The 23632-nt window shown below is 39.4% G+C and overlaps 1 protein-coding gene across 2 annotated transcripts; it reads left to right on the top strand.

The window, feature by feature from the left end:
- The first annotated feature begins 22721 nt into the window (after positions 1 to 22721).
- On the top strand, positions 22722 to 23359 carry LOC119533243 (protein tyrosine phosphatase type IVA 1-like). 2 transcript variants are annotated; one of them, XM_037835325.1, is made up of 2 exons: positions 22722 to 23046; positions 23122 to 23359. In XM_037835325.1, exons 1-2 carry the CDS (start codon positions 22722 to 22724, stop codon positions 23241 to 23243), a joined length of 447 nt encoding a protein of 148 aa, XP_037691253.1. In that variant the 3' UTR covers positions 23244 to 23359. The 2 variants fall into 2 exon arrangements, with proteins under 2 accessions (XP_037691253.1, XP_037691254.1); XM_037835326.1 differs by having other exon boundaries at positions 22731 to 22826; positions 22920 to 23359.
- Positions 23360 to 23632: the final 273 nt, after the last annotated feature.

The following is a 23632-nucleotide window of genomic DNA, read 5'->3' as shown; positions in this document are numbered from 1 at the left end:
AATTTACAGGAAACATAGAGGCTAGAGAAACATAATAAAATATACCACAGAAATGTTATCAGCAAAATCCAGAAACTCTGCAGGACCAATTGCAAGGACAGAAACTCTGCAGGACCAACTGCATGGAAATAAAAGAAGGAAAGGAGAAATATAGTGTAAGAGAGATGCAAAAATCCTATTACATGGACTCTATTTAGGCCTTAATTCAAAACAAAATATAAAGAAAATTTATAACACAAGTAAGAAAATGTTTAACACTGACTGCATGTGATGGTATTAACAACTTCGTTATTTTTTAGACATGACAATGGTGTGCTATGACAAAAAAAAAAAGGTTTCCTACCTTTTTGAGAGGCATTCTCAAACACTTACACATGAAATAATTTCTTGACAACTGTTTTGAAATAACCTTGTTGGGATGGTGAGTTCAGTATAGATTAAATAAAGTTAGCTATGATTTGATCACTGTGTTTCATGATGGATATGAAGATTAAATATATTACTCTCCAAAACAACAAAAAAAAGAGACAACCCAATTTTTAAAATGTGCAAAAAACTTGAACAGACATTTCTCCAAAGAGGATATAAAAATGACTAAAAAACACATGAAAACATGCTCATATTAGGGAACTGCAAGTCAAAGCCACAATGAGATAGCATTTTATACCCATTAGAATGCCTAATATTAAAAAAAAAAAACAGAAAATTAGAAGTGTTGGAGAGGATATAAAGAAATAGGGACATTCATTCATGGCTGGTTGGAATGTAACATGGTGCAACCACTGTGGAAGATAGTTTTACAGTTCCTCAGGAGGCTAAGTATAGAATTATCATATGACCCAGCAATCCTGCTATTAGGTATATACCCAGAAAAATTGAAAACAGGGAATTGAACAGACATTTGCACCCCAATGTTCATAACAGCATTATTCACAATTGCCAAAAGATGGAAACAATCCAAGTGTCCATCAACTGATGAATGAATAAGCAAAATGTGGTGTATGTATAATGGAATACTGTTCAGCCAAAAAAGGAGTGAAGTCCTGATGCATGCAATAACATGGATGAACCTTGAGGACATTATGTGGAGTGAAATAAGCCAGACACAAAAGGACAAATAGTGTATGATGTCACTGATATGAGCTAATTATCAAAAGTAAACTCATAAGAGTTAGAATCTAGAATATAGGTTACCGAGAGATAGAATTGGGGTAGAGAATGGGGAGTTGATTCTTAATTTGTACAGAGTTTCCATTTAGATTGATTGTAAGGATTTGGAAATGGATGGTGATGATAGTAGCATGTTATTGTGAGTGTAATTAGCAGTGCTGAATTACGTATGTGAATGTGGTTGAAAAGGGAACTTTTAGGTCATGCGTGTCACTAGAATGAAAGTTAGAAGATAAAACATGGGACTGTCACATGCAGTGAACCCTGTGGTGGATGATGGACTATAGTTAATAGTACAAGTATAAGAATGTTCTTTCATGAATTATTACAAATGCACAACACTAATACAAGTTGTTAATAATAGGATGGTATATGGGAAAAAATACACTGCGCCAGTTTGAATGTATTATGTCCCCCAAATGCCATTATATTTGATGCAGTCTTGTGTGGGCAGACCTATCAGTGTTAATTAGATTGTAATTGTTTGACTGTTTCCATGGAATCTGCCCCACCGAACTGTGGGTGATGACTCTGGTTGGATAATTTCCATGGAGTTGTGGCCCCACCTATTCAGGATGGGCCTTGATCAGTGGAGCCATATAAATGGGCTGACAAACAGAAGGAACTCAGTGCAGCTGTGGGTGAGTTTGAAAAGGAGCTATAACCAAGAGGGACACTGAAGAAACCACAGGAGCTGCAGATGAGAGACAGTTTGAAGACAGCTGTTGAAAGCAGACTCTTGCTCCAGAGAAGCTGAGAGAGGACAAATATCCCAAGTGCAACTAAGACTGACATTTTTGGGGAACTGCAGCCTAGAGAGGAACATCCTGGGAGAAAGCCATTTTGAAACTGGAACTTGGAGCAGAAACCAGCCACGTGACTTCCCAGCTAACAGAGGTTTTCTGGACACCATTGGCCATCCTCCAGTGAAGGTCCCCAATTGCTGATGTGTTACCTTGGACACTTTATGGCCTTAAGACTGTAACTGTGTAACCAAAAAAACCCCCTTTTATGAAAGCCAATCCATCTCTAGTGTTTTGCATTCCGGCAGCATTAGCAAACTAGAACATATACCTACTGTAAACTATGGACTATAGTTAAGAATGCTATTTTTTCAGATTTGTTTTTTTTTTAATGCAATTTTATTTAAATATATTCACATACCATACCATTATCCAAATTGTACAATTGTTCGCAGTATCATCATATAGTTGTGCATTCATCACCACAATCAATTTTTGAACATTTTCATTTCTCCAAAAAATAAAAATAAGAATAAAAATAAAAGTAAAAAAGAACACCCAAAACATTCCATACCCCTTCTGCCCACTATTATTCATTTACTTTTTGTCCCCATTTTTCTACTCAATTCACCATACATTGGGTAGAGGGAGTGTGAGACATAAGGCTTTCACAATCACACGGTCACACCATATAAGCTATATAGCTATACAATCATCTTCAAGAATCAAGAATACTGGATTGCAGTTCAGCTGTTTCAGATATTTCCTGCTAGCTATTCTGATAAACCAAAAACTAAAAAGGGATATCCATATAATGCATAAGAGTTACCTCCAGAATGACCTCTTGACTCCATTTGAAATGTCTCAGCCACTAAAACTTTATTTTGTTTCATTTCTAAGAGTGCTATTTTAATATTCTTTCATCAGTTATAACAAAGGTACCACACTAGTGCAAAGTGTCAGTATTAGGGAGTTTATGGGAACACTGTAGTTTTTACATGATTTTTCTGTAAACCTACAATTTCTCTAATTAAAAACAATAGGACACATTTCACAGCCTGTTTATTGGGTGTTTTAAATGAGTCAATCCATGTAAACTGCTTCACACAGTGCCTAGAACATAGAATCTCTCAACAAATGCTGGCTACTACTGCTAAAAAAAGTAGTACAATTATAAAAAGTGTTATCATCAGTTGTAAGAAATGTTCCACACCAATGCAAGGTGTTGATGTTGAGGTAGTGTATGGTGATCCTGTATTTTATTAATAATTGTTCTGAAAACCTGTAACTTCTCTAATAAATTTTTTTAACTATTTAGTACACATAACAGTTATGAATTGACCACCCCTTAGGATACATTCACACTAACACAAATCAGTATTTGGTTGAGAAGTCACTACTGCAACCTGCTGCATCTATTCAATCATTGGATGCATATATTTCCTATATCCTCTACCTTGAGACATAGCAGGAAGTTTTCACTCCTGTGATGGTTGGGTTCATGTGTCAATGTGGCCAGGTGATGGTGCCCAGTTGTCTGGTCAAGGAAGTACTGGCCTAACATACTGCAAGGACATTTTGTGCTTTTTAAATCATCAGTAAGCTGATTGCATCTATGGCTGATTACATCTACAATCAACTAAGGGGAGTGTCTTTCACAATGAGAGACATTTAATACAATCACTTGAAGTCTTTAAAAGGAGAGGTGATGAATTCAGCAGTCAGAAGAGAGAATTTCCATCTCTACTTCAGCTAGCCAGCCACTCCTGGGGAACTCATCAAAAACCTTCATTGGAGTGCCAGCTTACAGAATACAATGCCAATTTGTATTCATGCATCCCCACGGTTGTGTGAGACACTTTTATAAAATCCCATATTTACAGATGTCTCCTGTTGGTTCTGTTTCCCTAAAAAACCCTAATACAACTCCCTTCCCTCATCCTGACTCTTTTCCAACCCCACATCAGCTTCCTTGATATCTTTGGGGGGTCCTAGTAAGTTGACTTTCACTCCAACTCACGTGGAAGATTGCTCTCTGGTTCTCCATTTCCCAGAGTGGCAGGAGGAGGAAATCAGGAGGTCCTGGGATATCGTTTCACCTTTCAGCTCCAGGGAACTGTGGGCTGAGCTGCTGAACTCCAGATGGGGGTGGGTGAGAATTGACTGAGAAAGAATGAACCCTAATTATTGCTGTCATCCATTTTAGAAAGTACTAGTTCATTTTCATTCCAAAAGACATGATGCCTGCCATCAAGAAGCTTAAATTCTACCAGGGCAACAAAAATGCAAATATTTACCAGGTCAGATAAAAATTGCTGCTGTGGTAGAATAGTAGTTACAGATATCTGGCAAATTATGGTCATGGTTGCCTAGTATTCTCTGTTGGAAAGAAGTCTGATAGAGCCTGAGATAGCAAATAAAGAATGCTGTAAGCCATCAGCTCTGACTGCAAGGATCAGGATGCAGAGATGATTTGGGCTGGATATTTATTCATCACGTCTTAGGTAGTAGCAAGAGCTTCTAATTTTTACTAAGATACCATATTTGCCAACCTATATGCATATTTGTCTTAGTTTGTCAGAGCTGCTATGACAAATACCACACAGTGGGTTATCTTAAGCAACAAGAATATGTTGGCTCAAGGTTTTAGAGGCCAGAAGTTCTAAATCAAGGCATCAGCAAGACCATGCTTTCTTCTGGGGTCAGTAGTGTTCTAGTGATGGCAATTCTCTGCCATATGGTGACATCCTTAATCTCCAGAGTCCCATGTCTTTCTCTCACTCTTGGCTTCCCTCTATAAGGCCTCCAGTAATGTGGATTAAGACCCACCGTGATTCAGCTGGGCCAGACCTAAATAGGATCTTAGAAGATACTGTTCACCACAATGAGATACCATCTCACACCCACTAGATTCGCTGCCATTAAACAAACAGGAAGCTACAAATGCTGGAGAGGATGTTGAGAAACTGGAACTCTTATTCATTGTTGGTGGGAATGTATAATGGTTCAGTCACTCTGGAAGACAGTCTGGCACTTCCTTAGAAAACTAGATATAGAGTTACTCTTCGATCCAGCAATTGCACTTCTAGGTATATACCCATGTGATGGTTAGTTTCATGTGTCAACTTGGCCAGGTGATGGTCGCCAGCTGTCTGGTCAAGCAAGCACTGGCCTAACTGTTGCTGTGAGGATGTTTGTGGCTGGTTAATAAACCAACAGGCTGGCTTGTTAAATCATCAGTCAATTGACTGCAGCTGTGACTGATGATGTCAATGAAGGGCATGTCTTCCACAATGAGAAAATGCAGTTGGCTGGATTTAATCCAATCTGTTGAAGACTTTTAAGTGAGACAGATATTGGACCTTCACTTCTTCTTTGGCTGACCAGCAAAGTGTTTCCTGAGGAGTTCATTGAACACATTCATCGAAGTTGCCAGTTTGTTTCCTGAGGAGTTTATTGAGCATCTTCATTGGAGTTGCTAGTTTGCTGACTGCCCTATGGAATTTGGACTCATGCATACCCACAGTTGCATGAGACACTTTTATAAATCTTATATTTATAGATATCTCTCATTGATTCTGTTTCCCTAGAGAACCCTAATACAACCCGGAAGATCTGAAAGCAGTGACACGAACAGACATCTGCACACCAATGTTCATAGTAGTATTATTCACAATTGCTGAGAGATGGAAACAACCCAAATGTCCTTCAACAAATGAGTGGATAAACAAAATGTAGTATATACACACGATGGAATACTATGCAGCAGTAAGAAGGAATGCGGTCATGAAACACATGACAACATGGATGAACCTTGAAGACATAATGCTGAGTGAAATAAACCAGGCACAAAAAGAGAGATATTGTATGTTACCACTAATGTGAACTCTGTGAAAATGTAAAATAAATGGTTTATGTTATAGAATATAGGGGATCTAGAGATAGATAGCAACTAGTGATAGGGGAAAGATAATCTAACAAGAACAGCTAAATTATGGAGTGTAAGCTTAATATTCTGGGAATGCTCAGGAATGGCTACAGTTTGTTAATTTCTGGGGGTATGGTAGGAACAAGTGCACAGAAATCTAGTTATTTTAGGTTATTTGTTTTTGTTATTCCTTTGTTGGCTTATAGTCTGTATATTTTCTTGGGGTAGAGTAAAAACATGTTGGAAGCAATATGGTTATTTTAGGTTATTTGTTTTTTCTTACTGCTCTGTTTTGGTTATGCTTGAAATGTTTTTTTATTGTTTGTTTTTTTAATTTTTTGATAAAGTTAAAAAAACACTGAATGAGTGTGAAAAAAAGTAAATGAACAATGGAGGGAGGAGGGGAATGGAATGTTTTGGATGTTCTTTTTATTCTAATTTTTATTTTATGTTTTGGAGTAGTGAAAATATTCAGTGATTGTGGTGATCAATGCACAGCTATGAACAACTGATTGTACACTTTGAAGGATTATATGTTATGTACATATATCACAATAAAATTGCATTAAAAAATACTATTCACAAATGACTCCATACATAACTAATACTGTACCTTCTAAAGGTCCTGTTTACAAATGGGTTTACATGCACAGGAATGTAGGTTAAGATTTGGAACATCTTTTGTTGTTGTTCAGTACATGATTCAATCTACCACAGAACCTAAATCTCCTTCTCTCTCTCTCTATCATCTTCCCTTCTTTCTGCCTCTCTCTGTCACTCCCTCCCCCCCTCTCTGTTTATATTGACTTGTATTCTGTCCCTTAGAAGTGTGCCTATTAGTTTGTCAGGATGCAGAAAGGCTTCACTGATTTGAGACCAATTAAGAAAAAATCTAATCATAGCAGTGCCCGAAAAAAGTCAAGGCTGAGAGAATTAAGCAGGAGGGAGCACCACACTGGGTTGGGAGCAGGATGTTTCTAAAAGTTAATGACTCTGGGGGCCTACAGGATGCAGAAAGGCTTCACTGATTTGAGACCAATTAAGAAAAAATCTAATCATAGCAGTGCCCGAAAAAAGTCAAGGCTGAGAGAATTAAGCAGGAGGGAGCACCACACTGGGTTGGGAGCAGGATGTTTCTAAAAGTTAATGACTCTGGGGGCCTATTGTAATAATAGAGACTGCATAAGAGCTCTTCCCATTAAATGTGACATTACAAATCTGCGTTCACTAAGTATCTCTAGGCCCCAAATAATGGAGAGAATTAACTCGACATTAAGCCCAAATGTTATTACTCTCTCCTCATTCTTCAGGCTCAAGCTTCCTGCATTTTGGAGCACCCTAAATCAGGATTAAAGGAAAGCACGCAGGGCCGGATCAGAGCTGAGCCACTAAATGGAAGCCAGAGATCGCCTGTATGGGGAGAGCAGTCTGAAGCTATCCTGCAGCAAGTGGGGCCTTTCTCTCCTCCGTGTGGCCCATCTGGTCATCCACCTGCCCCTGCATCTTAGGACAAGGACAGCTGAGCTGCTCGAGATCCTGCCATTCATTGCACCCTTTGCGATGGAGGAGCTGTGGGCTTTGGGCACATTTACTTCCGCATCACTAGAAAAAGCCCTTCTCAGTCCTCAGTTTCATCAAGAGATCCTAATATGTGCAAATCGCCTGTAATGCACAAAATGCTTCATGGTTTCAGGTGTGAGGGATTGCTGCTGTGATCAAGAATTTGAGGTCAGGGGTACCTGCGGCTCCTAGCAGACTGACTGCATTGATGGTGACAGATTTGGACACAGTCACCCATAGACCCAGACTGCTCAATCTGGATTTTTTCAACATTTATTTCTGGAGCATCTGGTAATTGCAAAGGACCTAGTTCATTGCTGGGTATGTGGAGTGGGGAAAGGAGTGGGGAGAAGCAAGATGAGTGTCAGTGTCCTTCAACGTTGATGACAGTATGCTGTAGGAAGGGCTGGCTTATAGGACTCAGATGAGGGAAGGAAGCCTAGTGGTCAGGAGGGCTCCTACAGGAGCAGCAGAGCTGAAACCAAGATATCAGATTGTGGCCCCACTTCCACTTCTGGGTCTGAGGGGTGATCATGACATCTTGCAGCTCTGTGACACCTGCATTAACCAAGGGTGGCTTACTGATCTCTCCCTGCTTCTGCTCCTTCCTGAAGGTTGCAAAGTTAAAAAATAAAATAAAACCACACTTTTTGCATGAAAAATCCACAAAAACTGCCAACTGTAATTCTGACAGATCCTAGTAATTGTGCTCTCTCCATTAAGAAGAGAGTTGATGAGCTAATTTTAAAGACCCAACATGATTTGACTGAACTTTTTATTTTAATGTGGTAAGTCTTTATTGCTTTTACTTATCAATAAAAGAAATACTTGCTACATAAAGCAGTCCTTGCCTGAAATTATAAAGACACTGTACAGGGTTAAAGAATGATTTTTTCTATTGAATATATGTATCATTTAGCTTTGCAAGAAACAATTTTTTTTTCATTACTATATTACATTTATAAAGATGTCTTAAGATTTCAAATCTAAGAAATCTATGGTAAGACTTTTAAAAACTGCATTAGTTAAAGTACACTTTTAGATATTACCATATACATAGTCCATAACTTGAATCTATTTAACTTGAACATTAGCCTTTTCTCTGTTGTTTTTGTTTTTCTCCTATAATATGGACTGACTTTGTGGAGCAGATGTTCTTGATTGGGAGTTATTTGGCCCCCAGGGGACGTCTGGCAATGTCTGGCATGATTTTAGTTATCATAACTTAGGGAGGAGGGTGATACTGGTCTCTAATGTGTAGAGGCCAGCGTTGCTGCTAAACGTCCTATAATGCACATGGCAATCCCCCAAACAAAGAATTATCTGGCCCCAAATTTGACTGAACTCTTTTTAAAACTTAGAATGTTAAAACATTCCCATTGTTTGCCATCAGATATAAATAACAACGATGACAATAACAGCACAAAAAAACCCATAAGATTCTCCAGACATGTATTTTAGAGAGGAAATGAGCCAGGCTCACTTCATTTAATGAACTGTGCAATCTCTGCATGTCAATGAATGCTTCAAACCTCCAAAATTCTGAACTTTACAAATGACACCAAATATTTGAAAGCAAAGCAAAGAGAGCAAGAGTGAAAAGAAACCTGACCCCAAATGTGCCAGGAGTGGGGCTGCCCCTTGAGTGTCGCTGGGAGTGACTGAGTGGGCAGCTCCCAGCCCCAGGGCCCGCGGTTGCTGCCTTCTGAGTGGATCACCCGATGGGAACCGTGATTTTACCTCCAGGGCAGGCAGCATTTAAACTGACCATGAATTGGAGGCATAGCCCATTCAATTCCACCTTCTAGCAAGCCCTCTCCCTCCCTTTCACCGGAGCCTCCCAGGCCTGACAGAAGGACTTTTGAGAGGCTGGGAGAAGTTCAGTGACTCACTGTAGATCTGGGACTGAGGGCTCACTTGCACTTACTCTGGCTCTTCAGGCTCCAGTGGTACCCCCACACCCCAGCCAGACCCCTCACTCAGGGCATTGGGCACTACTGGGAGACCCTGTGGGGAGCAAGAGAGGAGAGCCCTAGGGTTCTGAAATCTCTATTTAATTACTAAGACACAAAGGCCTTACACATCTGGATGAGAACAAAGGGAAGGCACTTGCACTTTTCCAGGCAGCAGTGTATGGTTAAGGCCAAACATTACCCTGAACAATTAGTCAGCTGTCCAACTGGTATGCACAACATACTGAGCATATTCAACTGGTTGTATAAAAGGGGAAGAGACAAGCATGGGATGAAGCAAAGACGCCTGATTTATTATCAAATTATTAATAAATTATATTTATAACCATGAATTTATAATGTGATGGGGACAAAATATACAGCCCAGCACTGGCACCGTATTAGTGTCGTCTGCATTTGCTCTACTCCTATTTGCTTCCACAGTGATACCCCACTGTTTACACCCACTGCCTGCAACCTACCATCTAAACCCTCTGTCTATACCCACTGCCTGCACCCTACCTGTATACTCTCCATCTATAGCCACTGCCTCCACCCTTCCATCCTCATCCTACTGTCTACACCTATTGCCCACACCCTACCATCTACACCCTACTGTCTATACCTACTGACTACACCATTCTGGCTAATCCTATCGCCTACACCCAACTTCCTATACTCTACTGTTGCAATAAGGCAAATCCAGACAGGGATTGCCAAAACCAGTATAGACTCCAGGAGAACAGGGCAGCTGAAGCCTTGGGCTTCCAGGGACAAGATCTGCATGAACCTCAGCACAGCATGTTTATGACCTAATCACACCATCACTTAGAATAGAAAAAGATGAGGTAGACCAGTGCATCTCAAACTGTAATGCACATGAGAATTTCCTGGGAATCTTGTTAACATACAGTTTCTAATAAATTCCCAGGGATGTCCATGTTACTGGTCCCCAGACTGCACTTGGAGAAGTAAGGGACTAGATGATTCTTCAGCCAGGAGGATTTGGAACTGATTGAGTCATTAGTCCCTTAGGGACTTGAAGGTCAGTGATAAAAACAATGCTAATCACCTTCCTTGCATTTCTCTCTGTCTTCTTTTTATGCACAGAATGGAGCTCTTTTTTGGGCAGTAATGTGCCCACTTTCCTTGTGGGTGATGTAGGTGTCTGGGAAATGTGTCCTTTCTGGCCAGTGAGAAGTGTGGAGTGCACTGCTATATTGTGTGTTGTGGGAACACAGGCTCAGGCACAACAGAGGCTTCTGGCAAATAACTGCTTTATTGATTGCATATCACAGAGGGTCCAAAAGAGCATGGGAAAAGGTCTTACTTTGGCCAGTTCTCTGGGGAGGCCAACTTCTTGGGTCAGGGTTGGTGGATGGCAGCTCCAGATGCCTCTCTTTGTGTCAAATATTAAGGACCAACTGTGGTTGTCCCTCGGGGAGGCCAAGTGCTTGGCAGCTCGCACGCCTTTCTTCACACTGGAAATGAGGGACACCTGCACTGATGAGTGCTGCACTTTTATACACTCCAGGGGTGTGGGCTCAGCAATGAGCAACCTTTGTGCCTTGGCAAGCAGCTGAAACTGGTTATGATTTAACATCTCCCCCAGCTGCCTACAGTCTCTTGCTAAATAGAAACATACCAAACACCTGCATGAAAACAAACAAGAGAGCAAACATACCAAATACTTGTGCACAAACAAGCAAGAGGAGAAAAGGAGAGAGGTAGGCAAGGGATGAGAGATGGCCACTGCATCCTTGACTTCCCAGCAAGATGTAAAGGGAGTCTGCTGGGGATGGGGGACTCTTTTCCTTTCCTGGTAAGGTGATCTTTTTCCTCTTTGTTACTTCCTTGTTCATCTTCCTCCTTTCCCCTTTTGCCTGCCTGGAGCATAGACTCAACCTGATACCTGCAGGTGGGGAGGCTAATTTGGAAGCATGAGAATGAAAGCCATTCTCCAAACACAGTAGAGCAAAGAGCCAGTGGCAGCCTGTGCCCAAGGGTATCATGGAATTGCTTTCTGCATCCTGGACCTTGTACCACCAGGCATCTAGTTACCTGAGAAAATTACCCCATTTTTCACATCACTATTTTGCAATTTTCTCTTGTATGCTGTTAAATGCAATTCTAACCAATAATCTCCATGTTGGAATTGCTTGACCAAACATGAAGAAAGCTTCACAAAAGAGGCTGCCCCAGTAGAGATATAAGTGCACCAAAAGCATGCAACACTGACTGTAAATGAGCCTCTGATCCTTCAAACTCAGTCATACTGATCTCAGCTTAAATTGGGACTTAACAAAAATGAGGAATTTATTATCTGTAAGTCCTCACAAATGTCCTGGGAAGACTGCCTCACTGTTACCATTTAAGACATGAGGAACAGATCACTGGAGGTCTACCAGAAAGCAAACCAAGCTTCAGCTTCAGGGTCCGTCGTTTGTGCAGGACCCTTCCAATGCCCTAGGAAGGGATCCAGCAACATGCTTGCATAGTTTTGCTTATAAAATGGACAAAAGTGAGATATTTTGAATTTTTTTCCTTAAAGAGTATTCTAGTTACTCTAGCTGCATAACAAATTGTCCCCAAACTTAATGGCTTAAACAAATAGTCATCAGACCTAGACTTCTGGCACAGATGAGATGGCTTAGACTGATCTCTCCCTGGTCCTTCTTACTAAGAACAACTATAAACCTTGGAAATAACACAAGAGCAATTGTTCTAGTTTGGTAATGCTGCCAGAATGCAAACACCAGAAACGGATTGACTTTTATAAAAGGGGGTTTATTTGGTTACACAGTTACAGTCTTAAGGCCATAAAGTGTCCAAGGTAACCCATCAGCCATTGGGTACCTTCACTGGAGGATGGCCAATGGTGTCCGGAAAACCTCTGTTAGCTGGGAAAGTATGTGGCTGGTGTCTGCTCCAGAGTTCCAGTTTCAAAATGGCTTTCTCCCAGGACATTCCTCTCTAGGCTGCAATTCCTCAAAAATGTCACCCTTAGTTGCTCTTGGGGTATTTGTCCTCTCTTAACTTCTCCAGAGTAAGAGTCTGCTTTCAACGGCCATCTTCAAACTGTCTCTCATCTGCAGCTCCTGTGCTTTCTTCAAAGTGTCCCTCTTGGCGGTAGCAGCTTGCTCCTTCTGTCTGATCTTATATAGTGCTCCAGTAATTTAATTCAGACCCACCCTAAATGGGTGGGCCAACACCTCCATGGATATTATCCAATCAGAGTCATCACCCACAGTTGGGTGGGGCACATCCCCATGGAAACACTCAAAGAATTACAATCTAATTAACTCTGATATGTCTGCCTTCACAAGATTATGTCAAAGAAAATGGCATTTGGGGGGACATAATACATTTAGACTGGCACAGCAACCATAGGAGAGCTCCAAAAGGTAGTAAGAGAAAGACAAATGTGTTTGGGTTCCAGGACCAGAAAAACAACATAAATATGGGATGACTTATGACCCCTACCCAATAGAATAGGAAGAACTAGGACCAGCATCTCCTGACCCCAAACTTAACAACAGAAGACAGCCAAGGGGTGCTCATCCCTTCCCCAGTTTGCATGGGAGGCTCACACCACAGGTAACATCAGGCTAGCTCAGCAGAACTGGCAAGGGGAAAGGACCAAAAGCCTTGGTGACAATAAGCAGCCAGGGGAAGTGCTCTCTTTTTCTGCCAAGTATGAGGCTCTCCTTCCTTACAAAGTAACACTGGCAAAGAGGAGCCCACCATAATGGGAAACCACCCTAGGTAGAGTGTTTGTCCCATGAGACTGAGATCCCTTTCCTCTCCTCCCCTGAGTCTGAGATAGGTATACCAGGCAGTGAGTAACATGGCAAGGGGGATCCTGCCACAAAAAAAAACCCAGCAGGGGAAGGACTCTCCATACCCCATAGGTATGGGGGATTCCATCATAACAAGCACAGAGCCCAGGAAGCACTCTTTACCTCTGCGGGCTGGAGAACTTTCCCTCATCTAAAGCACCAGGTGGACTGATCTGAGGAAGTTCCTTCTGCTCCCTCAGGCAGTACCAGCAGGGACCAGTGGGATACCCAACAGCATGAGATAACCCAAACAGATTAAAAAAGCACTGCAAAGTTTCTGAAAATTATATAGCCACTGGAGTTGCAGCCCACTGAAGTAGGACACAAACTACATCAGTAAAGCTAAACAGAGGGTATGCCTCTTAAGTAAAGAAAAAAAAATTAAATAGGGCTTGGAATTTCCCAACATAACAGTCAAAATATTTGGGCTATGACTGAAACTCACCTGTTATACCAAGAACCATAAAATTCACAATTTACAATCAGCTGACACCATCATCAAGATGAATCAGATGTTGGAATTATCTGACAAAGATTTTAAAGCAACTGTCATAAAAATGATTCCATGAGCAATCACAAATTCTTTTGAATCAAATAAAAAAATAGCTATCTCATCAAAAAAAATAGAAGTTACACAAATGGGTATTAGAGAACAGAAAAATATAATAAAAGATATAAAAACAAACTGAGTGGACTAAACAGTAGCGAGGAGATGACAGAGGATAGAATCAGTGAACTTGAAGACAGATCATTAGAATTTACCCAATCTGACCAGTAGAAAGAAAATAGACTTAAAAAAGAAAAGAATGGATCCTAAGGGACCTCTGGGGAAGTATCAGAAGATCCAAAATTCATTCATCAGGGCCCCAGAAAAAGAAGAGAAAGAGAGTGGAAGAATGAATTAGAATAATGAACAAAGCTTCCCAAATTTAGCAAAAGATAGAAATCCACAGATTCAAGAGACTGAGTGACTCCCAAATAGGATAAACCCAAAGAAATCTCCACCAGGACACATCATAATTAAACTTCTGAAAACTAAACACAAAGAAAAAATATTTAAAGCAGCCAAGGGTAAATGATCCGTTACCTATAAGAAAACAACTCAAATGAAGTGGTTATATCACTTGAAACCATGGAGGCCAGAGGAAAGTGATGTAGCATTTTTCAAGTGCTGGGAAAAAGGAACTGTCAACTACAAATTTTATATCTGATAAAACAATTTTTCAGAAATGAAGGGTAATTAACGACATTCTAAGTTGAAGGAAACTAAAGGAATTTGTCACTAGCAGACCTATCTTTAAAGAATGGATTAATGAAGTTTTTCAAACAGAAAGGAAATTATAAAGAAGGAATATTGGATAAACTGGAAGGAAAAGGAATAACAGAAAAAAAAAACAGAAGAAATATGGGTGAATATAGTAGACTATCCTCATTCTCATGGGTTTTATAAATCATATGTGATGATTGAAACAAAAAATTTAATCCCATCCAATACTCAAAACAATGATACTTAAAAGTGGGGAGGGTGAAGGGACCTAAACAGAAGTAAGGTTTCCACACTTGACTAAAAGTGGTAAATGTTGATAACTAGTAGACTGTGAGTATGTTGTAATACCCAGAGCAAAACACTATAAATAAATCAAGATGGAATCCTAAAAGATGTTCAAGCTTAAGGAAAGCAAGAAAGAAGAAACAGAGGAACAACAAAGAGAGAAAATAAACAGGAAACAAATAATAAAATAGCAGACTTAAGCATAATTGTGTTAATTGTAAATGGTTGAAATAAACCAAAAATGCAAAAATTGATAGAGTGAACCAAAAATAAAAATAAAACAAAAACAGCATAACCCAACATTATGCTTTTTACAAGAAACTGGCTTCAAATTTAGGGATATATGTAGGTTGAAATTGAAAGGTAAACAGGAAAAAGATATGCCATGCAAGCATTAATTTAAAGAAACAGGAGTGGTTATTATTAATACCAGATAAAGTAGACTTTAGAAAAAAGAAAATTACTAGAAACAAAGAGGGACATTGCATAATGATAAAAGGATCAATCCACCAAGAAGACATAATAATCATAAATGTGTATTCAGCAAACAACAGGGTCTCAAAATCCATGAAGTAAAAACTGAGAGTTTAAAAGACAAGTAGACAATTGTAGTTGAGACTTCAACACCCTCCTCTCCACAACCAAAAGAACTATTAGAAAATTAGCTCAGATACAGAAGATCTGAATAACACAATCTCTGATGTATACAGAGAACATAATATAGAATATATGTATATATATATATATATATATACACACACATGTATCTATATCTCCACCAAACAATAGCAGAATACAAATTTTTTCAAGCTCACTTGTAACATTCAATAAAATTGACCTGTGCCATAAAATGGAACTTAACAAATTTAAAATAGTTTTAATCATATAAAGTATATTCTCTGACCATAATGGGAAATATATAACAATAACATAACAGGAAACTCTGAAACTTGGAAATTAAATAACATACTTCTAAATAATCTATGGGTCATAGGAAGTATCAAAGGAAATAAATATATACCTACATAAAACTTAATGAAAATGAAAATACAGTATATCAAACCCATAGGGTGCCATTAAAGCAGTGCTGAGAAGAAATTTTATAGCACTAAATGCTTACAATAGAAAATAGGAAAGTTCTCAAAGCAATACTCTAAACTCCTACCTCAAAAAAAAAAAAAAAAAAGAAAAAGAAAAGAAAATCTAGACAAAGAGGAGCAAAATGAACCCAAAGAAGCAGAAGAAAGGAATTATCAACAATAAGAGCAGAAATCAATAAAATTGCAAATAAGAAAATGATAAAGTACAATGAGACAAATAGCTTGCTCTTCAAAAAAAAATCAATAAATTTGACAAACCTCTAGCATGGTGTTCCAGTTTGCTAATGACCCCAGAATGCAAAACACCAGAAATGGACTAGATTTTATAAAGGGGGTTTATTTGGTTACACAGTTACAGTCTTAAGGCCATACGGTGTCTTCAACAAAGGGTACCTTCACTGGAGAAAGGCCACTGGCATCTGGAAAACCTCTGTTAGCTGTGAAGGCACATGGCTGGCAACAGCTTGCTCTCAGGTTGCGTTTCAAAATGGCGTTCTCCAAAATGTCTGCATCAGCTTCCAATGGCCGTCTTCAACATGCCTATCTCAGCTCCAGCTTGCTCTGAGCTCCTTCTGTCTGAGCTTTTATAGTGCTCCAGTGAACTAATCAAGCCCCACAGTGAATGGGCATGGCCACACCTCCATGGAAATACTGAACCAATAGGTTCCAACCTAATGCACACTAATACGTCTGCCCCCACAAGATTGCATTCAAAAGAATATGGCTTTTCTGGGGGACATAATATATACAAACCGGCACAAATGGCTAGCAAAAATCAAAAAGAGACAAGACATAAATCATCAATACAGGAATGAAGCAGGGAAAACCATTACAGAGCCTGCAGCCATTAAAAGGATAATAAGCAAATACCAAGAACAGCCTGATGTTCATCCGTTTGACAATTTAAAAGAAATGGCCTAGTAGTTCCTTGAAAACTACAAACTGCCAAAACTTAACAAGATGAAACAGATAATCTGAATGGTCCTATAACCATTAAATAAATTGAATTTGTAACTGAAGAGCTTCCCTCCAAAGAAACCCAGATAGTTTTAGTGCAGAATTCCACCAGTCTTTTAAAGAAGAGTTAACACTAATTTTACACAATCTCTTCCAGAAAATAGAAGAAAACGGAATACTTCCCAACTCATTTTACGAGGCCAATATTATCTTGATGCCAAAACCAGACAAAGACTGTGTAGAAAAAGAAAACTATAGGCCAATATCTCTCATGAATCTAATGGCAAAAATCCTCAAGAAAACATTAGCAAATTGAATCTAGTAAAATATAAAAGGAATTATATACCATGATGAAGTGGGATTTAATCCAGAGATGCAAGCCTAATTCAACATTCAAAGGCAAATCAACATAACACAAAAATATCTACATCTGACCTCCTACTTGATGGGGAAAGACTAAATGTTTTCCCTCTAAAATTGGGAAGAAGGCATGGAAGCTGCTCCCACCCTTCTTAATCACCATAGTACTGGAAGTACTAACCTTAGCAATAAGGCAAGAAAATAAAATCAAAGGCTTGTAGATTGAAAGAGAAGAAATAAAATTACCCCTATTTGCAGAAAAGTGATTATGTAGAAAATCCTGAGGAACTAAAAAAAACCCTAGAACTAATAGGTGAGTTCAGCAAGGTCACAAGGTATAAGAGCAACACACAAAAATCAATTACATTTCTAGATACTAACAATGAAACATTTGGAAACTGAAATTTAAAAGCAATGTCATTTATGACAAAAATGAAATGCTTATATAAAAATTTAACAAAATGCCTATAGGTTGAAATTTGCAAAATGCTGGTAAAATAAATTAAAGATATAAATAAATGGATAGATATACAGTTTCAGAGGGCTCAATGTAGTGAAGATGTCAGCTTTCCCCAAATTGATCTATAAGTTTAATGCAATTCCTATCAAAATCCCAGAAAGGCTTTTGCAGACATAGAAAGCTTATTTTAAACTTCATATGGAAAGGCACAGACCTTAAAAGAGCTAAAACAATCTTGTAAAAGAAGAATAAAGAGGGAGGAATCCCCCTACCCAAAATAATAAGGAATTTTATATAGCTGTATCATCGAGACAGTGTGACATTGGTTGAGGGATAGACACATAGATCAATGGAACAGACCAGGGAATCCAAAAATAGACCACCCAAAAAATATGCCCAATGGATTCTTGACAAAGGAACAAAGGCAATTCAATGGAGGAGGGATAGCCTTTTCAACAAATGGTATTGGAGAAGTTGGACATTGATAAGCAAAAAACTGATCTAAATGATCTATGTTGCATATCTTATACAAAAATTAACTCAAAATAGATCATGGGCTAGGCTAGGCAACACCACAATCCATAAAAATAAAAATTGATAAATTGGACATCATCAAAGTAAGAAACTTTTGTTCTGCAAAAGACTCTGTTAAGAAGATGAAAAAACCATCTACAGACTGGGAGAAAATATTTGCAAACCACATATCTGACAAAGGACTAATATATATAATATATAAGGAACTCTCAAAATCAACAGTAAAAATATTTAAAAATCCAGTGAGATAATGGGCAAAATATGTGAACAAACATTTCACTGAAGAGGATATGCTGTTAGCAAATAAGCAATTGAAGAGATGTTCAACATCATTAGCCATTAAGAAATTCAAGTTAAAATCACAGTGAGATGTCACTTCACACCTATCAGAATGGGTAAAATAAAAAATAGTGACAGCACCAAATGCTGTCAAGGATGCAGAGAAAGTGGATGATTTATATGTTGCTGGTGGGAATGTAAAATAACACAGACATTTAGAAAAACAATTTGGGTGTTTCTTATAAAACTAAACATGCAACTAACATATGGCCCAAAAATTACACTCCTGGACCCAACAATTGTACTCCTGTGCACTTATGTTCCCACAAAACCTTGTATATGGATGCTCGTAACAGTTTTATTTGTAACAGCCCAAATTGGAAACAACCCAGAATGTTCTTCCACAGGTCAGTAGTTAAACTAACTGTGGCCCATCCAAACCACAGAATATTACCCAGTGATAAACAGGAAAAGCCTATTGATACAAGCTACTACATGGATGAAATCTCAAGAGAACTATACTGAGCGTAAAAAGCCAATCCATTTATATAATATTCTTACAATGATAAAATTATAAAAATGGAGAACAGGTAATTGGTTGTCAGGGCCTGGAGAAGGGGTGGGAGGGGAGGGAGGTGTGTGTGTGATCAGGAGGGATCCTAGTAATGGTGGAAATGTTTTCTGTCTTGACTTACAGCAAGGTCAATATCCTTCTTATGAAATTTTGCAAAATGTAACTTACCTGTGATGGTTAAGTTCCCATGTCAGCTTGGCTGGGTGATGGTGTCCAGTTGTTTGGTCAAGCAAGTACTGGATTCATTGTGACTGTGAGGATATTTTGTGGAACTAAATCATCAGCAAGTTGATTGCATCTATGGTCAATTATATCTACAATCAACTGAGGAGATTGTCTTCAGCGATGAGAAAAGTCTCAGCCAATCAGCTGATGATTTCAGCAGTCAGAAGGGAGAATTTCCATCTCTACTTTAGCCAGCCAGCTTCCCCTGAGAAATTCTTTGAAACCTTCATCAGAGTTTCCATGTTGCAGCCCGCCCTATGGAATTTGGACTTGCCTATCCTCACAGTCATGTGAGCCAATTTCTATTTTAAAATATCATAATATGTATATCTCCTGTCAGCTCTGTTTCCCTAGAGAACCCTTTACCACTGAGGAAAAGTGGATGAGGGGTAAGGTGGCCCTCTTTATTGTTGCTTACAAGTACACATAAACCTACAATTTTGTCAGAATAAAAAGTTTAATTTAAGAAGCAATCATCATCATCATTATTTATTATCTCTCAGTTTCTGTGGGCACAGTGGGGCAGGTGTCTCAGCTCCACGTGTCTGAGGCCTCAGCTGAAAGACTCAAAGGCTGGGAACTGGAACCATCTGAAGTTTCTTGCAGTTACTGTCCGCCATTTCTGGGGAACTGGCCAGATTTGCCCCCATACTTGGCCTGGGTTTCCTCATGGCATGACGGCTCGGTTCTAAGGGCGAGTGTCCAAGAGAAAACAGAGCCAGGTGGAAAGCTGCATCACCATTTATGACCTCTCCTCAGAAGTCACCCTGCAAATCTGTGACATTCTACTAGCTGATGCAGTCACAAAGTCCCACCCAGGTTCAAGCAGAGGGAATAGACGCCATGTCTTGATGGGAAGTGGCAAGGTTTTAGTAGGGAAGATGATGTTGTGGCCACATTTGGAAAATACAATCTGCCATGATATATTTTCATGATAATAACTAAACAACTGAACACACGAGGACACTCTCCACTGTCAGCAAGTCAACAGGCAAAGCAAACAGGAAGATTAGCAACCCAGGACCTGGAGAGAAGAACAAGCCTGAGCCAATCAAATGTGTGAGGAGGGCTCCCAGCTCCTTGCAGGGGTATGGCTGTATGGATCTAGATATTGCTTTAAGAGAACAGTGAAAAACAAGTGAACACCACTATGTAAGTGGTAGAGATTTCTATTACAAAATTAAAATGTTAAAATATTTTGTGGTATATTCCACATTGTAGTATTTCCACACTATGATATTTGATCATGATATACCCAATACATGGTGGATTTCCAAATCCAAGTATTGCTTTAAGAATTTCAGCTACATTTCCAATTGCTGAGCAGGGCAAAATTTCTCCAAATTAAAGTTAATTAAAAGAAAAATAAAGAGAACTATTTTGACTAGAGAAAGATTTTCTAACCTGGCTGTACTGTCATTTGGACATAAATTCTGTAGAAATCTTAATATAACAACATAATTCGTGATTTTGCTGAAATGAAAGCACAAAAAATAAATTTGAAGAAATAAATAACAATTTATGAATTATGATTATTATTCATGCAAACAATGCCATTAATAGAACACTCAGGCATGCATAATTCAATTCAGCCATCTGAGATATTTTGCCAAGTTTCAGCCACATAAAAACTACAGCTTTACACACATTAGCTTGAATTATGACATTTAATAGACATATGTTCAAGGGTCCCCGGGTGCCGTCTCTCTAAGAGAGTGACTGGGAGGAGGGGGACATTCGCAGCCTGGGGAGCGCAGCGGGGAGCGCCTCTGGCCCAATCAGAGCTGCGGGTGCGAGAACTGTCCCCACCTAGGCGGGGAGGGATGTCAATGGCGCCGCCACGTGGCAACGCGGAGCAGTGCAGAAACCTGCCCTCCTCACCTGCCCCAAGGAAGCTGGGCTATCAAATCCCTGGGATTTTTTTGAGAATCTAATCGGTGGGAGGTGAGGGTTGGGAAAGTGATGTCAGGGTGTAACCTCTGGAGGAAGCTATGGGATTTTCAACTGTTAAGGCAGGCAGATACCAAAATGATTTTTAAAAATAGTTTGCAGTCTGAATTCTTAGAGAGGTTAATATGGGTAAAAATAGATATCAAAAATATATTTTTGCATGCTACAATGTGGATGAACTTTGAAGACATCATGTTGAGTGAAACAAGCCAGATAAAAAAAGACAAATAGTGTAGGATCTCATTTATATGGAATAACTAGAACGTGCAAATTCATAGAGAGAGGAAGATTACAGGGTACCATGGGCAGACGTGAGTGGAGTGGGGAGTTAATGCTTAATGGGTACAGAGTGTCTGTTTGGGGTGATGGAAAAGTTTTGGTAATGGATGGTGGTGATGGTAATGCAACGTTGTGAATGTAATTAACAACACTGAATTATTTTCTTTAAAGTGGTTAAAATGGGAAATGTTATGTTGTATATATATTACCACAATAAAAATATCAATAAATATATTTATATGTAATTTTTTTGTGTGTGCATGTGCACGGCAGCAGGGAGCAGATGCTGTTAAGGCCATGCATTCTGGATCAGACTTGGGCTCAGTCACTGGCTCCTTTACTTGTTAGCAGCATGACTTTGTACAAGTGTCTTGATCTCTCCCACATAAATGGAGTGAAAGTAGCTTCTGTGTCATGGGGATGTCATGATACAAGCTTTGCCTGCTCCTGGCACCCAGGAAGGGCTCAACTGATGTAGCTCTCCTTCCCTGTCTCTCCCTTCCCTGTCCATTTCTCCTTCTTTCTCTTGGCACATGGCAAATAGTTGTGTGTTCGTGGATGCATTAATGAATTTAGATAAAAGTCACCCAGGTAACAGGATTGATCCATTTTTACAATCCTCTTCAACTTTTCAAATGGGCACTTACTGCATGGTAGAGCCTGGTGCCACCGCCGACTCCAGCTCTGCCACCGCCTCGCGACAACCACCGACGCCCCGTGCCCTGCAGCCGGTGCCACCGCCACTGCCTGTTTCGCCACCGCCTCAGACCGGCTGTATGATTAGGCCACAATCTTCAATGAGTAAACATATTCCTCAGTTCTGTGGTGTCCTTGGTCACACATTTATGGAGCTTCTGAAGGGCAGTGGAGATTACTGCCAGGCACAGCATAACCTCTATGCAGACAAGTGAACTGTAGAAACTTCTTACTACTCCACCGAGAAACCCCCATAAGAGTGGTTAACCTGGACACAGAAGTGTTGAATTGAAATCCGCAGAGCATTTTACAAGAGTTCTGACCTGGATGGGGTAGACCTCAGTGCACTTCTTTTATATTGCCTCAGTATTACTGGATTGAAGAATCGCTGCTTCTTGTTAGGAGGTTCATTTCATTTCCCATTACTTCCAACTTCATAGTCAAAGCACTGAGAATTTCAAGTGGAGTATATTGAAGTAGACTTCGGTTTCTTTACATCATTTCTGTATTCAATTTTTTAAATTCTTTCATAACCCTTTTGAGTGTTTTTTAACTAAATTAACATGGCACGAATGAACCGCCCAGCTCCTGTGGAACTCACATACAAGAACATGAGATTTCTTATTACACACAATCCAACCAATGCAACTTTAAGCAAATTTATAGAGGAACTTAAGAAGTATGGAGTTACCACAATAGTAAGAGTATGCGAAGCAAATTATGACACTGCTCTTGTGAAGAAAGAAGGCATCCATGTTCTTGATTGGCCTTTTGATGATGGTGCACCACCATCCAACCAGATTGTTGATGATTGGTTAAGTCTTGTAAAAATTAAGTTTCATGAAGAACCTGGTTGTTGCATTGCTGTTCATTGTGTTGCAGGTCTTGAGAGAGCTCCAGTGCTTGTTGCCCTAGCATTGATTGAAGGTGGAATGAAATACGAAGATGCAGTACAGTTCATAAGACAAAAGCGGCATGGAGCTTTTAACAGCAAGCAACGTTTGTATTTGGAGAAGTACCGTCCTAAAATGCGGCTCCGCTTCAAAGACTCCAATGGTCACAGAAACAACTGTTGCATTCAATAAAACTGGGGTGCCTGAGGCTATTGCCTTGGAAGTGGAACTTGAGAGAGGAAGGATCTAATTTGTCATACATATTAGCCAATGTGTTGGTGAATAAGTCTAATGAAGCTTCCATAGGAATATTGAAAAGAAGTTTTACCGTGTTATGAGTTTGTCAGAATTGCAGCCTCTATGTTTGGGTTACAATCAGCCTATTTGGACACTTAGCAAAAGATCCTTGCTGGTCAGCTTTTAAAATGGGCTTATCATTTGTAACAATTAACCTTTCCTGAAATCATGCAGTATTGAATTATAAGTCTTCTTTAAATCTTTTCCCATGCCAGAAGCTTATCAATACATAAAAAATTTAAAGAGATTAGGTGCCAAAATACCCAGCACAATACTTGTATTAT

Source organism: Choloepus didactylus, chromosome 4, assembly GCF_015220235.1.
Source record: "Choloepus didactylus isolate mChoDid1 chromosome 4, mChoDid1.pri, whole genome shotgun sequence".
Lineage (NCBI taxonomy): Eukaryota > Metazoa > Chordata > Mammalia > Pilosa > Megalonychidae > Choloepus > Choloepus didactylus.
This window is presented reverse-complemented; position numbering and strand designations above follow the sequence as displayed.

Excerpts from the sequence above, each read along its gene's own strand:
- LOC119533243 (XM_037835325.1), top strand. The coding sequence starts at position 22,722 with ATGGCACGAATGAACCGCCCAGCTCCTGTGGAACTCACATACAAGAAC. Across the intron at positions 23,047-23,121 it reads TCATTGTGTTGCAGGTCTTG|GACAAAAGCGGCATGGAGCT; the intron begins AGAGAGCTCCAG and ends TACAGTTCATAA.